General features: G+C 38.3%; 1 protein-coding gene and 1 pseudogene across 2 annotated transcripts in view; one reads left to right on the top strand and one right to left on the bottom strand.

Moving 5' to 3' along the window:
* Glg1 (golgi glycoprotein 1) overlaps nt 1-16389 on the bottom strand; it is a 110618-nt gene that overhangs the window by 42252 nt on the left and 51977 nt on the right. For both annotated transcript variants that reach the window (XM_074055661.1, XM_074055660.1), the window contains exons 3-5: nt 9598-9684; nt 4996-5211; nt 733-936 (exon numbers count right to left, since the gene is read on the bottom strand). In XM_074055661.1, coding sequence (XP_073911762.1) covers nt 733-936; nt 4996-5211; nt 9598-9684 — 507 coding nt within the window. The remainder of the gene's footprint in view (nt 1-732; nt 937-4995; nt 5212-9597; nt 9685-16389) is intronic.
* LOC141417742 (small nucleolar RNA SNORA51) lies at nt 11796-11912 on the top strand (annotated as a pseudogene).

The raw sequence follows: 16389 nt of genomic DNA, 5'->3' as shown, positions 1-16389 counted from the left end.
TATGTGTATAATGTACTTTGATATTCGCCACTTCCATGTAGAACTTTCTATTAAATACGCTGCTAAAGAACCAAGAAGTGTCAGAGTGAGTCTCCTTTCTTACAACTTTTTGCTAGTCATAAAACTTATAATAAGTAGCTCTGATATTAATTAATGCTGTTAATTCAAGACAGCAGGCAGAGAGGAAGTATAAGTAACTTTGTTGTGAGGATGGAGACTTGTATTTAAAGTGTCAGAAAGCTGTCTATGGGCTTAGAGGGAGTAGTTTAGTGGTAAAGTGCTGGTTTTAGCATGTATGAAGTCCTGCTTTGAAAGGAGGGAGGGAGAAAAGGAGGGAAGGAGGGAGAGAAAGGAAGGAAGGAAGGAAAAAGAGACCATATAAATATATAATGTGTCAGTTTTAGCCACAGAACAGGTATGAACAGGAATCCCTGGTAAAACAAGATTCCTATAGATAAAATAGACTTCTAAGAAATGAAACTGAGAAAATGAGATAAAGTTGAAAAAATTACGTGTGGAAATTGTTGGAAGCCAACTGTTAGCTAGATGTTAAATCTTCAAGACTGAGCATCTTACACTATTGTCTATTATCTTGGGACTAATTCCATCTTCCATTACAGTGGCTTTTCTACATGTGAGGGTTTGTGATGGTTTATTTTATTTTGGAGCACAGTATTAAAGATATTTAAAGAGAAAAGGAAGAAAAAAAGATGAGCTTCTTAGCTGACTCACATTTTCACAAAAACGTTCCCGATCATCTCGACAAGCAAAATATAAATGGCGGTCTAAGTGAAAGTCATCAGAGGACAGCTCAGCCACCCGGAGAATGGCTTTCTTGCAGAGTTCAGAGACTTGAATCTTTGGTTCTTTCTCTTCTGCTTCCTTCACTAGGCCTTTCTCCAAGCATGACACCACCTCACCTTGTGAATGTGCATCCTAAAATAGCAAGGATACTAGTATTTTAAAACTTTCATCTCGTGGGTTTCAAATAAAAATCATTTGGCTTAAAAAAAAAAAAAGTAACAATCCCCCAACATTATTATTACCCCAACAATATTCTGAGAATCAACCACACTGTGAAGTGAATGGCAATGCCCTCAACAGTCTTCACTTAGAATAACCATGCTGTATGCTACAAGTATAGGTTAGCACTAGAAATAAGATTCTAAATTTTAAAGTTTAAATGTCAAAAAATTCTTAAGAAAAGACAATAGCCGAATGCTCTGATCATACTTCATGTCAATATGAAATATAACATTGCAGAAATCTCTACACGTTGACTTCTAAAAAGCTAGGCATTTTCCAAATGCTTTCAGTCAAGCTAAAAAACAGCAGAGCTGGGAAAGTAGTTCAGTGGCAGCAATGCGCTTAACATGCACGAGATCCTGGGTTTGATCCCCAGTACAAAACAAAGCTCAAAATCCTTTAATATGTTATAAAGACCCCCTGGCCTTTCTTTTCTGCTCTATACAGTCCTCAAACAACACAGTATGTACCAGTGCAGTGTTACACTCACTTTGATGTTTTGAATTTATTGTAACACGACTTAACAAGATTATCCCATTTATACAAATTGTTTCTGAGAGTTTTCCTAAAACCATCCAATCACCTTTCATTTTGCACTGTACTGGGCTGGTGGAGTGGTTCAAGTGGTAAGAAGAAAAAAAAAGAAGCACTACATTATATTGTCCCATAGTAACACAACAATGCACTCAAACAAAATAGAAGAAATTTCCCCTAACTGCTTTGTATTCAGGAATAACCTTTTTTACTAGCTCTATGAATCTATCCAATGCTTAGAAACCTGGAATGACCAAAAAGTTCTGGATCGTTTTTTTTTTCTTTCTTTTGAGACAGGGCCTCACTATTTAGCCTAGGCTGGCCTTGAACTTTTTTTTCTTTGTTTTTCTGTGATATTGGGGTTTGAACTCAGGGCCTCACGCTTGATAGGCGGGTGCTCTATCACTTGAGCCACTCTGCCAGCCCTGGTGTTTTGAGATAGGGTCTCCCAAACTATTTGGCAGGGCTGGCCTCAAACCATGATTGTCCTGATCTCTGCCTTCCGAGTAGTTAGAATTACAGGTGTGAGCCACCTGTTAGTTCTCCTGCCTCAGGCTCCTGAGTGCTGGAATTATAGCATGAGTCACCATAATTGGCTCTGATAAGTGTTTTTGGAGAGCAATTCTGAACAGAAAAATAAACATGATATTATAAAACAATGTACTATTCCAAATTTGAGTAGATCACAAAAACTTAAAATGGCTAACAGCTGATCTTTTTTCCTCTATTTAAAAATATTTAGATCTTTATTACATATAAAAATATGTAAAGTCTATAGAACCACACTTTTACATATAAGAATCAAAAGAAAGCACTTGCAGTTTTCATCATTAGATCTGACAGACTATGGATCCCTCTGAGAAGCACTGTTATAAAGCATCAAAAGGAGGTTTAAAAAATAATAGCAGGTTAATTAACTTGACTAAATTTCAGTTTTTAATTTTGGCATTATTTGGCAAGGAAATGATTTCCATGTAATGAGTTGCTAAGTGTTTCCCTGTATATTTAGGGTCTGTAATTGTTTTGAATATGCAACCAGAGAGATTAAATATTTAGGGCTACTATATTTCTTAATGGTTTTGTTTATCAGATTTTTTAAAATTAAAAATTTTAAACTGAGATCCATGGAAATCTGCCCTTTTCTTTTGACAGTATTTATTTAGGAAATTCTAAAAGGTTTTGTTAATCTGTCTTTTTTGCTCTAAAATTTATATATATTAATAGTCTGGAAAAATTCACTCTATTTTTGAAATTCTGATATTTATATATTCACATAGAGACAGGGTACATCAGATTAAGCATGAGCCCTCTCCTCTGACCTCTGGAGGTCAGTTCAAAGCCAGTTACAGTTTTCAGATTTGAAGCTGAGAAGCTTATTCTCTTCTGTGGTCAGAAGCCAATTAGTGAAGTTTTATGGACTTTCTACATCTAAATAACTGGCTTTGGGGAAGCAAACTATAGTTAGAAAATGCAGGGCTGTGGAAGAGGGCAACATTTGCCTACCAAGTATCAGGCCCAGTTCAAACCCCAGTACTGCAAAAATAAACAGAAAGAAAAAGAAAATGCAAAGAGCTGAGGACATGCTGCCCTCATGTTAAAACATGGCTGTGGCACCAGCATGAGTTACATGGAGGGAGCATGCTTTTTCCATGAGGCATGAGTGAGTACATCTCACTGTTCCATAAACAGAAGCAAACTTGTGATGTGAAGGTGGACGTGGCACAAACAGAAATTTCACCTAACTGGTAGGTGCATCAAAAGATAAAATGTATCGGGCGTAGTAGAGCACACAGTAATCCGAGAACGTGGGAGGCTAAGATAGAAGGATCAAGAAGTTAAGGCCAGACTGGGCTACAAGACCCTGCCTCAAAAAAAAAAAAAAAAAAAAACATTGATGGTTCATGGAACTATCCTTTTGCTATTTTATCAGAGTTGAACAAACAATCTTGTCATGACCTTCAGTTCCAGCAGTACTATTTCCTGCAGTCATTTCAGCCACTGCAGATTTAGAAATTAGCTTATGCCTGCAGCTACAAACAGATTTATACAGATAATTCAGAGAACTGGGGGAAGCCAGTCAGCTATCATCCTGGTGGTCAACAGGCATGAACTACTACAAAGGGGGGAAATGAAATGGTCCACTCTATAGTGTGACCACTGATTGCAATGTGAGAAAGCGTCGTCACTGATTCCCAAAAAGTGTATCCGTAACACTGTGCAAATTTTAAAAGGAGGGAGGCTTGGCATCACACAGAATCTCCAACAACCTAAGTAAAAAGTCAAGCTTCCTGAATTATCAGAGTGAAATAGTACTTTTATGCCACTGCTAGTGTCTGTTGGGAAGGAAAAAAAAATTTGCTTTTATTAAAATTGGCCTTTCTTTGGCTGTCTGACAGCTTTATGCCAAGCTAAAAGATCTTTCAAGACTGACTCAGGCCAGGTATGGCAAGGAGGGGAGAGGAGGGGAAGAAGGGAGAGAAGAGGGAAGGGAAGGAGGAGATACTGACTCAGAAGTACCTATGCAAGGGGATAGGGCCCTGTGATGATATGGAGGACAGAGCATCAGGGCTTGGTGACAACCAGCCAACACCCAGCACTAAATCCTTCACTTGAGCAGGTGTGCTCAGATATAGCATTCATGTCAGGGACAAAGACAGCACAAAGAGACAAATGGATTTTGTTTTCCATCCTGTCCTAAACAACAGATTAATGAGCAGTAACAATTAATAGCTGATGCCAGAGGTATTTGTGCACCTTTCCCACTGGCATTCATTACTTTTCAAGAGGTTCTTTCATTTTTACTGAGCAAACAAATTCAGAATAAACTTGGGAAAACCTCCATTGTAACCTTCTGTACCATAGACTAATAATTTCAAACAAAATCAGCTATAATAGGGAAGAAGAAACTAGCTAAGTGGTTTCTGTCTTTACTATAATCTGAAGAACAGATTTATGAAGCACCAGTTTACAGAGCATTTTTCTTCTGTATGTTAGAAGTACCTTTACATATCTTAAAGCTTTCTAACATTTAAATACCTCATTTTGTAGATGGAGACTAACCAGTGTGTTTGTTACATGATTTTTTTTTAATGGTAACAGTAGAATACATGCAGAAAAATATTAGAGAACTCAGGTCTCTCCTTTGCCAGATGCATGTTATAGGCAATATATTTTTTTTAAATAGGTAATGTTTTGAAGATTAAGCTACTCTTAATAGATATTAATTCCTCTACTTCCCATGTAGTACTGAAACACTGTTACAAACACATGAAATATATTCATAAGTCACTAAGGCTTAGATCTTAGGGTGCCCAGGCAAGTTTTTTTAATTTCAACTTTCAGATCTCCTCTAGTCCTTTTTCCCATGTGAGGTACACAATGGTTTTGATCTACAAAGTTCTTAAGACCCCCTCGTGAAGCCAATGTAGTAGATACCTTTTCCCCAAGCCGAATGCTGCCACACTTCAGTATGTTGATGTCATTTTTGCAATCATCCATAAAGCCACAGATCAAACGGTAATCACTGAAAATTATGGCTGTCATCTTGGTAATGTACTGGTGACACTGATACTCAGTGATGTTACCCCGGTGATCCACCAAGCAGGAAACCAGGTACCCTTTTCCAACTGGTTCATCAGCACATTCTTTAATCTGTTCAAAAGAAAGAGGCTGCTTTACACAAGTATTCTGTGAGTATATCAAACTGTTTTAAGGAAGATAAATGTTTGATATTTTCTTGTTGATTTCCTATCTCTTTACCTGGGAAAGAAAAAAATGTTTAGAAATGTATTCATTAAAAAAAAAAAGGGGGCTGGTGGAGTGGCTTTAGCAGTAGAGCACTTGCCTAGCAAGCTCAAGGCCCTGAGCCTGAGTTCAAACCCCAGTGCCACCAAAAAAAAAAAAAAAAAAAAGCAGACAAACAAAAAAAACCATCCTTAAAAAAAAAAAAAAAGAAATAATTCATTTTAAAGAGAATGTACCATCCTGTGTTACGATGAGGACATAAATGTTGGTGTTTATCCAGGGCTCCTACCTCGCAACTTCCTCCATAAAAAACTAGAATCTCTTTTCCCTGTGGTAGGACAGAGAAACTCTAATACTTTTCATTTTTCTGAATTGGCACTCTGACAGGAGATCATAAAAACCCTTCTCATTTCATAGTCGTCCTAATCCATATCCTGGTGGGAGGAATACTGTACAGAGCGGTCAAGAAGAATGCTGATGCAGACAGGCCTTGTTGGGTATCCCCATCCAGTTTAGCATTAGATATTAATAAAATCTCCATAAAAACCTGGAAGGACAGGGTTGGGAGCACTGCAGAGGTTTCTGGAGGGAAATGTACCTGGAGAGGGCACCGAGGCTATACGGCCCTTCTTGACCTATGCGTCTTATCCTTTTAAGTATCTTTTATAATAAGCTGGTGTATCCTGGAGTTCTGTGAGTCACTGAAGCAAATTACCAAACCCAAGGAAGAAGAAGTAAGGAATTCTGATTTATAAGTGGTTAGAAGCACAGGTAAAACCAGCCTGGGAGCAAGGCATGGTGTCCAATGCCTGTAATTCCTGCACTGTAGAGGTGACAGGATCATGAGTTTGAGGCTAGCCTGGGCTACAGAGCAAGACCCTGTCTCAAGACAAACCAATAACCCTTTCCCACCTGTCCCCTACTCCCCCCAAAAAAATCTGGGGTTTCTGACTAGAACCTAAAAGTGGGGAAAGGGAGAGCCTTGAAGACTGAGCCCTTAACCTGTGGGATCTGAAGCTGTCTCCAGGTGGACACTGTCAGAATTAAACTGAAGCAGAGGACACTAGCTACAGTTTACAGAAAAACATACTGTTTTCCCTAGATACACATCCCTACTCAAATTATTGTGTCTTCTAGGAAAAATCAATTAATGTCTTCTGCAAGAAGTTCTACCAAATGCTTAGGTACAAACTTGTTTCTAAATGGAGTAACTAACAGAGTTAATACTGACAACTTTAAGAAATAGAGAAATCCATTTAACCATGCAAAGAATGCAGTGGTCATGAATGTAGCGGAGATGAATTAGGTAGCAGGTCTGGGAAACAGGTGTAGAACTGAAGTCTAACTGCATATCCCAACCCAAGCCTCACAGCAAATCTAATGGCCAAAATGAGAGAAAAGGGAAGGCATCATATTACTTTCTGACATGACATTAAGGTGCTCTGAATTAACTATGGATTTGGACATGTATTTCTAAACTTACTAGAATGCAAGTTTCACTGCTGTGGTCTGGTACAGAAACATGTTTAATACAATATCCAGTGCAGTCTGGCAAGCATCTGAGGAGGGGAAAGCCAATGCAAAGCTAGTTTGTCTAGTGGATCAGGCAGTGATTCCACATGGCTGGTGCTCTGTGAAGTACATCCCAGACCACAAAGCTAATGAAGTAAACTAGGTCCCCCCAAAAAAGCACAAATTCAGGCATAAAGATGAAATCTATGTGTATGGCTATACACATGAGTTAAAGCAGAAGGTTTTGCATTTAAGGAAATTAAAAACAATCACAGGACTAGAGACGTAGCTCAAGTGGCAGACAGCCTTCCTAGCAAGTGCAAGACACCAAATTCAAACTCCAGTATTTCCAAAAAACTCCCCAAAAAACAAAAACACAAAGATAAAAACAAACAGAAGTGGTGGTTTTGACAAGAGGAAGAGAGGAGGGAGCCAAATGTAAGTGCTCTTTTTAAAATTTATTATTAATTATTAGTATTATTTCTGTGGTACTGGGGTTTGAACTCAAGGCCTACACCCTGAGCCACTCCACCAGTCCTTTTGTGATAGGTTTTTTTGAGATAGGATCTCATGAACTATTTGCCCAGACTGGCTTTGAACCACTATCCTCCTGAGTAGCTAGGATTACAGGTTTGAGCCACTGGTACCCGGCTTAAATGCTTGTTTTGAATATAAACCCAAAAAGTGTACCAGTTCTTTTTTTTTTCCTTTATTTTAAACCAATGGAGACCATTCTCCCCTACCATATGATTTATTTTAAATACATATTTAAAATAAATAATTATAATATAATTATTATAATTAATATAATAATTTGTTTTGGGGCAAAACAAATATAATCTCCTTTTCTAAAAGGTGCTGGGTGAAGGATATTCCACAAGTGACCCTATAGACAACTTGGGTCTCTTCATGTCTAACTGCTATACCAAATTCAGACTAGGTAAAAAAACCTCATTTTTAAGTCAGAAAATTTTGTTAACTTTTAAAGAAGCAAACTTGGGCATTTAATAGTCACACACTGGCTTCAGAGGCAGTAGTTATTCAACAATCAAGGTGAATGTTCTTCCAGCTTAACCTTGAGCACTTTTTTGTGATGTGTAAAAACAAGACCATGAGTGTATTTTTTTTTTAAAGCAAAATAGAGTTAAGGTTCAAAAGTGAAAGGTAAAATGGCTGCTTGAAAATCCCAGCATTTGTAACTCAACCATCTAAAAACATCTTGTATAAAATATAGGCCCATTGGCAGGTTTTAGAAGTTAATGGGGGTAGAAAAGCATTCACATAGGCCCCAATACTGGATAAGCAAAGTGTGAAAATCTGCAGAAAAATCGAGAACAAAGTTCGAATTGGAGCCCCAATAATCAACTGAAAGTTTATTTAGCTACCACTTGAGGATTTACAGAAACACAGAAATGTTGCCACAGGGTAATCAAACTGATATATATTTTTAATGCTGATCTTAGAATGGGATAAAACAAGCCTAAAATGTGCCTAAAAAAGAAAAAGCTTGTAACTGATAGTTCATAAGATAGTGGGAATATACGAACATGTACAGTTCAAGCCTAGGGTCATTTCCTTATTAGTAGTCTTTCTCTTATTAAGCAAACACCTCTCCTCATGGTGTTTTAAAGTTGGAGGTTTAGTCATATAACTAGCTAAGGGAGTTTGAGATGTACAATATTAAAACTGGGAGGTAAAGATCAATTTTCCAAAGATATGCTATTCTGTTCTGAAGCCCCAAGATAAATATAAAGGGTCATGGATTTAAAAGAATAAAATGTATCTGATACAGTACTAGAAGGCTTCAGAAAGAAAGTCAGTTCTATCAGACCCCAAAATGACCAAAATGAGGACCATAAACTAAGGGCTTACCTGGGTGGGTCAGGATCTTCCTTCAAGAGCTGTGGAGAAACTAACCATGACTTATGTCATCAATAGCATTAACTTGAGGGCAGATTATTATGTTGCAAGATTTATGACTATAACTTTGAGGTGAAAAAATAGCAACTGTTTTTCCTCTTTGTAATTACGCAGAAATTTCAGGCTTTTTGGATTTTCTATTTCTGATTCAAAAAAACCTGCCCCATGGCTGGTGAAGTAGTTCCAGTGGTAGAATGCCTGCCTAGCAAGACTGAGTTCAAAAACCAAAAAACAAAACCCAAAACAAAAAAGAAATTTCAACTACAACTTTCATTAATATCATTTGTTGTTTATACTGAGACAAAATAAAATAATTTAAAAATTTCCCCAATTAGTATCTGTATAGTGCTATACATTCTCATGTACTATTCTTTATATACAATATCAATTTGTAATTATATAAATACTCATGCTCTTAATCTTTTTAGCACTAACTCCTATTATTTGAAGCATGTGACTCTGTAGTTCAATAGGTCCAACTGCAAGGTCAAAACATTTAGGAAGGTTTATAATAGGGAGGGAGGGGTAGACAGATGATTGTGATTTGCCTCAGTCAGGGCAGTCTGTGAGAGGTAGGAGAGCAGTGCTGATAACCTCAGCAGCTGCACTATGACATGTATGGGGACCAACTGAACCTGATTTCCAACTGTCTCATTCAGTAGCATCCTACTGTAAGTGTAGGCTGGGTGTTAACAAAATGGAGTCTAATTATACCCCTCTTCCTATGTCTCAACCAAGACAGATGCAAATTACAAGAAAAGTAAGGTTACTGAGTCATTTTTCTCTTAATGAGGGGGCTGGTCACAGATGCATTTTCTCTTCTAAGTCACTAAATAACAACAAAATCTTTTATGAACCTACCTCTGATATGGTTGATTTGCAAACCTCTCTGGCCACAGACTCAAATTTGGGATCAGTAGTCAGGTTCAACTTGTAATTCCATAACAACTAGGTTCAAAGGGGAAAACAAAACAAAGGGAGAAAAAAAAAATCCAGTTAGAAAAGTATGAAATTTATCATTAGTGGTTACTATAAATAAATAACAAAAAGCCAATTAGACCATCAGATAAAGCATATTTACATGTCCAATAACAAATAAAAAGATAAAATAACATGACACAGATTAAAGTAAAAAACATACAAACAAAATTAAAGCAGTACCATACTGACATATTTTTTCTTTTTTACTAAAGGATATTAAACAAAACCCTATGAATTAAAAATTGACTATCAAAAACTTAATGAAATCCCAATATAGTTTTCTGAGAAAATATAAACAGGTTATATAAGGTAACTTCTGCTACAGTCAAAAAGTCTAACCCAGAAGAAGCTCAGAGGTGGTGGGTTTTGTCTCAGATCTCACAACCAACAGTGCTTTCATAGATCAGTTTTATGAAGGAGAGTTGTCCATGGTCTAGTTTCTAGGCATATCTATCTTCATTCATTTAAAACACTTGACTTGACCATATCCACAAGGCCTACTTTACACAATATATTGTTTTAACATGTTTTAAGCTAGAAAATATCTAATGCTGCTATTATTCCCAGATGAGTACTGAATACTACTTTATCTGTTTGGCTTCAGTTGAAAAATTTCAGGAAGTCATCCAATTTCTGAAACGTAGCAAAATTAAGCCTTCAAACTGTTCAGAAGGAGAGACAAAACAGAGGCTTTGGATAATGTAGAGATCTTTTTTGGAAAGGTGTCCATTCCTTTCTGACTGCCACACTTCAGGATAAAAGTATACAACCAGTCATTCACTGGATCAGTAAACCATCTACTTAGCACTTCCGATGCACCATGCACAGTCTAATCTCTAGGAGCTTCATAGGCTATTGGAGGAGAAACAGAAGCAATTGTTTACTATGTGCCAGGCACTTTGTTAGGAACTGGGGCATAAAGACCCAGGCTATCCAGTGGTGGCAATGATCAATAGCAGGAAGTGGATAATAGCCTAATGAGGGGCCATGGCCTAACAGGGGAGGAGTACCCCAGATGGAGGTGGGATGAGGGAAAAAATGGAAATATGAAATCTGAAAGGTCAGCAGCAGCAGTCAGCCAGATTAAAAGGTAGAAAGGTCTGTTTTAAACAAATGAAGCAGCCTGCATGGAAGCAGGGTGTGTTAAAGGAATTTCAAGTCCCAGGGAGGACAACTCAGGAGAGGAAGCTAAGGCCAGATCAGAAAGTCCTGCAAGCCATGTCTAGACTTCAACCCCAGAATAATGGGGAGTCACTAAAGGGAAAGTAAGGGGTATGATATGACTAGATCTGCTTTAAAAAGTAAAGAGGAGGGATATACATAGCACTGTCACCACAACACAGAAATAAGCAGTTAACTCTGTGTGAGTGCTAAGGAAGATTTGGTGAAGCAGGAGAAAGATGAGTAGGGTTTCTTTTCTTCCTCCTCCGAAACACAGTATAAAACTCTAATCTCCCATCACTAGTGCACTTAGCCATAGCATGACAAGAGAAGGAAAACTGGAAAGAAAATAAGCAATAAGAACAGAACAGTGTGGTAAATGTGCTAACAGAAGCATGTAAAGGATGTTTTGGGAGCAGAAAAGAACACATCTGGACTGGAGGTGTGGCTAAGTGGTAGAGCATCTGCTTTGCAAGCATGAAGCCCTTAGTTCAAACCCCAGTACCACAAAAAAAAAAAAAAAAAAAAGAACACATCATCTCAGTGAATGGAGGAGGAAGAGGGGCATATGGTAGCATAGCTCAATTTACAAGGATTAGAAGGACTCTGTTGATGAACTAAGGAAAATTAGGGTAGCAGGTGTGCAAAGGCAGAAAGAACAAAAAGAGTAAGGATAACTTATGGGAATCACCTGTAGTTCAGAATGGCTGGAATTGACAGTATGAAAGATTGGGGGTGGGGTGGGGTGAGATCACAGAGTATTATAGTTCATATCAAAAATTTTGAATTTTAGCTTAAAGGAAATGGGAACCTACTAGATAATTTTAACCAGATAACTCAAAAGATCAACTCTGATTACAGTATACAGGAGAGCGAGAGATTAGGTCAGTGAGGTTAAGAGACAACTGCTGATTTGGAGCCTCCTAGTGCTCCACAGTCTGTGTTCTTAGAAAGAGGAGGCAAAGTAAACCTACCCCATCTACACCTCAGCCCAGGCCCTGTGCCTGGTCTGTATTGTGAATGGGGGTAGGGAGGAGGGCAACAGAAAGAACTGATTTGGATGGAAGAAAATATTTGAACCCTGATTATAGAACTGGGGTGTAGGGGATGAAGGAAAACCCTGCCTTCATAGTCAAGTTCTTTGAAAGTATAGTATATAGCTCATTTTATCTATTTCCTCTTCTATATTTTAAATGAAAACTACCTGTTAAGTCAAATGCTTCTATAAGGGTCGTATAGTGCGGGGATGTGTGACTCAAGTAGCCCTGGGTTCAATCCCCTGTACTGTGAAATTAAAAAAACCAAAAAACTAAAAAACAACCAAACAAAAAATGTATCTAGAAGTCCAGGAGAGAACTGAGGATGATCTGGCCTAAGGAGATAGTGATAGTGGTCAGATTCGGGATATATTTAAAAAGAAGCAGTGAGAATGACAGGAAGGAACCAAGGTTTTTGATTTGAGCAACGGGAAAAACATGAACTACAGACTGATATGGGAAGACTATAACAGGAGAGGGTTTAGGGGCTCGAAGTTAAGAGTGAGGTTTGGAAAACGAACACTAGACAAAAAAGAAATATGGACTCAGCAGATAGGGTCTGGAATTCTGTGGAAAGAGCTGGGCTAGAAAAAAACACAGAAACCACAACTGCCAGTAAGGTCATGTCAATTGTCCCTTTACAATGGAAGCCATCTAAAGGGACCTTCTCCCCAAAGGGACATTCCAGCTGTGAGAAGACAAGACACCATGGCACGAGAAGAACATACCTTCACTTAGAAGTGTCACACACATGGAAGCCAGAATCTTTTTAACCCTCTGAGGACAGCTTTCAGGGTCTGCAAAGTATACACCCAAGTGTGGGAGTCACCCCATTCAGAGAAGCCCAAGTATGGGAACCTTTTAGGGTATCTGTAATTTCTTAGTAGTTTTTCCCAGTCCATATAAATTTTACTGACTTATTTCTATCATAAACAATGCTGCCTGGAAACTTATTTAATATTTTACACTTATCAGGTTGAGAAGAGCACTGCGCTAAGAAGTCATTGTAATTCAAATTCTCATGAAGAAGGAGGAAAGGTTTTACTCATACAGCTTTCGAACTGCTACAAATGTCCTACATGTGCCTTTCTGGGCAGATAAATAAGCACTTCCATTGAGTAAATATCTAGAAGTGAAGTATCTGTGTAATACATTATATTTATGCTTGGCTTTAGTTAATAGTGTCAAACAGCTCCCTTGTTCATGTTCATACTAATACTTGGTAGCAACACTGTCAATCTTTTCAATTGTAGCAATTCTAAAAGTGTAGGTACCTGACCACTGATGAGGTTGAGCACTTTTTCAATGTTTGTTATTCAGATGTCATCTGTGAGACAAGGCTGGTCAGGTCTCTTATCCATTTTTTCTTTTAATTAGTTTGTATCTTCTTTACTGCTTTCTGTGCATTTTCTATATATATTCTGGATATATTTTCAGATATATTGAAAATATTTTGTCCACTCTGGTTTGCCTTTTTTGGCAGCACTGGGATTTGAATTCAGGGCCTCACTCTTGCTAGGCAGATGCTCTTACTGCTTAAGCCATTCCTCCAGCCCTTTTTTGTTTTTTTTTTTTTTTTCATTTTTCTTTTATTATTCATATGTGCATACAAGGCTTGGTTTATTTCTCCCCCCTGCCCCCACCCCCTCCCTTACCACCCACTCCACCCCCTCCCGCTCCCCCCCTCAATACCCAGCAGAAACTATTTTGCCCTTATCTCTAATTTTGTTGTAGAGAGAGTATAAGCAATAATAGGAAGGAACAAGGGGTTTTGCTGGTTGAGATAAGGATAGCTATACAGGGCATTGACTCACATTGATTTCCTGTGCGTGGGTGTTACCTTCTAGGTTAATTTTTTTTGGTCTAACCTTTTCTCTAGTTCCTGGTCCCCTTTTCTTATTGGCCTCAGTTGCTTTAAGGTATCTGCTTTAGTTTCTCTGCGTTAAGGGCAACAAATGCTAGCTAGTTTTTTAGGTGTCTTACCTATCCTCACCCCTTCCTTGTGTGCTGTCGCTTTTATCATGTGCTCATAGTCCAATCCCCTTGTTGTGTTTGCCCTTGATCTAATGTCCACATATGAGGGAGAACATACGATTTTTGGTTTTTTGAGCCAGGCTAACCTCACTCAGAATGATGTTCTCCAATTCCATCCATTTACCAGCGAATGATAACATTTCGTTCTTCTTCATGGCTGCATAAAATTCCATTGTGTATAGATACCACATTTTCTTAATCCATTCGTCAGTGGTGGGGCATCTTGGCTGTTTCCATAACTTGGCTATTGTGAATAGTGCCGCAATAAACATGGATGTGCAGGTGCCTCTGGAGTAACAGTCTTTTGGGTATATCCCCAAGAGTGGTATTGCTGGATCAAATGGTAGATCGATGTCCAGCTTTTTAAGTAGCCTCCAAATTTTTTTCCAGAGTGGTTGTACTAGTCTACATTCCCACCAACAGTGTAAGAGGGTTCCTTTTTCCCCGCATCCTCGCCAACACCTGTTGTTGGTGGTGTTGCTGATGATGGCTATTCTAACAGGGGTGAGGTGGAATCTTAGTGTGGTTTTAATTTGCATTTCCTTTATTGCTAGAGATGGTGAGCATTTTTTCATGTGTTTTCTGGCCATTTGAATTTCTTCTTTTGAGAAAGTTCTGTTTAGTTCACATGCCCATTTCTTTATTGGTTCATTAGTTTTGGGAGAATTTAGTTTTTTAAGTTCCCTGTATATTCTGGTTATCAGTCCTTTGTCTGATGTATAATTGGCAAATATTTTCTCCCACTCTGTGGGTGTTCTCTTCAGTTTAGAGACCATTTCTTTTGATGAACAGAAGCTTTTTAGTTTTATGAGGTCCCATTTATCTATGCTATCTCTTAGTTGCTGTGCTGCTGGGGTTTCATTGAGAAAGTTCTTACCTATACCTACTAACTCCAGAGTATTTCCTACTCTTTCTTGTATCAACTTAAGAGTTTGGGGTCTGATATTAAGATCCAGCCCTTTTTTGTGATGGGTTTTATTGAGATAAGGTCTCATGAACTATTTGCTGGGGCTGGCTTTGAACTGCAATCCTTCTGAACTGTGCCTCCTACGTAGTTAGGATTACAGGGGTGAGCCAACGGTGGCCTGGTTGCCTTTTCACTCTTAATATTGTCTTTAATAAAGTAAAACTTTCAAAGTGGCACTAGGGATCTAGGCAAATGCTCTATCTCTGCACTACATTACCAGCCCCAATAAAATAATTTTATGGAAAAACAGTCTTCCATAATTTTTCAATCTTTGCTTTGTGTTTAGTGCTTTTGGTTTCTTATTTAAGAAATATTTGTCAATCTTAAAGTCATGAAGGTATTCTGTTACTTCCTAGTTTTGCTTTTCACATTTGGTTACAGAATAAATTTTCTGTGAATAATAGGCAATAAGGGCTAAGGTTCCTTATTCAAGTATTCATATACATGTGTGGCCTGTTTCTGTCTCATTATGTTCCACTGGTCTACTGCCACCTGGCTTAATTACCACAGCTTTACATTAACTCTTTTTTTTTTTTTTATCATTTGTATGTGCATACAAGGCTTGGGTCATTTCTCCCCCCACCCACACCCCCTCTCTTACCACCCACTCTGCCCCCTCCCTCTCCCCCCACCCCCTCAATACCCAGCAGAAACTATTTTGCCCTTATTTCCAATTTTGTTGTAGAGAGAGTATAAGCAATAATAGGAAGGAACAAGGGTTTTTGCTAGTTGAGATAAGGATAGCTACACAGGGAGTTGACTTGCATTGATTTCCTGTGCGTGGGTGTTACCTTCTAGGTTAATTCTTTTTGATCTAACCTTTTCTCTAGTTCCTGGTCCCCTTTTCCTATTGGCATCAGTTGCTTTTAAGGTATTTGCTTTAGTTTCTCTGTGTTAAGGGCAACAAATGCTAGCTAATTTTTTAGGTGTCTTACCTATCCTCACCCCTCCCTTATGTGCTAAAGCTTTTATCATGTGCTCAAAGTCCAATCCCCTTGTTGTGTTTGCCCTTGATCTAATGTCCACATATGAGGGAGAACATACGATTTTTGGTCTTGGGCCAGGCTAACCTCACTCAGAATGATGTTCTCCAATTCCATCCATTTACCAGCGACTGATAACATTTCATTCTTCTTCATGGCTGCATAAAATTCCATTGTGTATAGATACCACATTTTCTTAATCCATTCGTCAGTGGTAGGGCATCTTGGCTGTTTCCATAACTTGGCTATTGTGAATAGTGCCGCAATAAACATGGGTGTGCAGGTGCCTCTGGAGTAACCTGTGTCACAGTCTTTTGGGTATATTACATTAACTCTTCAATCAAGTGGTCAAATTGTCTCTGCTTGGTTCCTCAGGACTCTTTTGCATATTATTGGTATTGGTCTTTCCACAAAAATCTTAGAGTCCTTCCATTCCAATAGTAACAAATATGGAATTGCACAGAATCTACTGGTAATTTGGTAACAGCTG

This window comes from Castor canadensis, chromosome 15, assembly GCF_047511655.1.
Source record: "Castor canadensis chromosome 15, mCasCan1.hap1v2, whole genome shotgun sequence".
Classification (NCBI taxonomy): Eukaryota; Metazoa; Chordata; class Mammalia; order Rodentia; family Castoridae; genus Castor; species Castor canadensis.
This window is presented reverse-complemented; position numbering and strand designations above follow the sequence as displayed.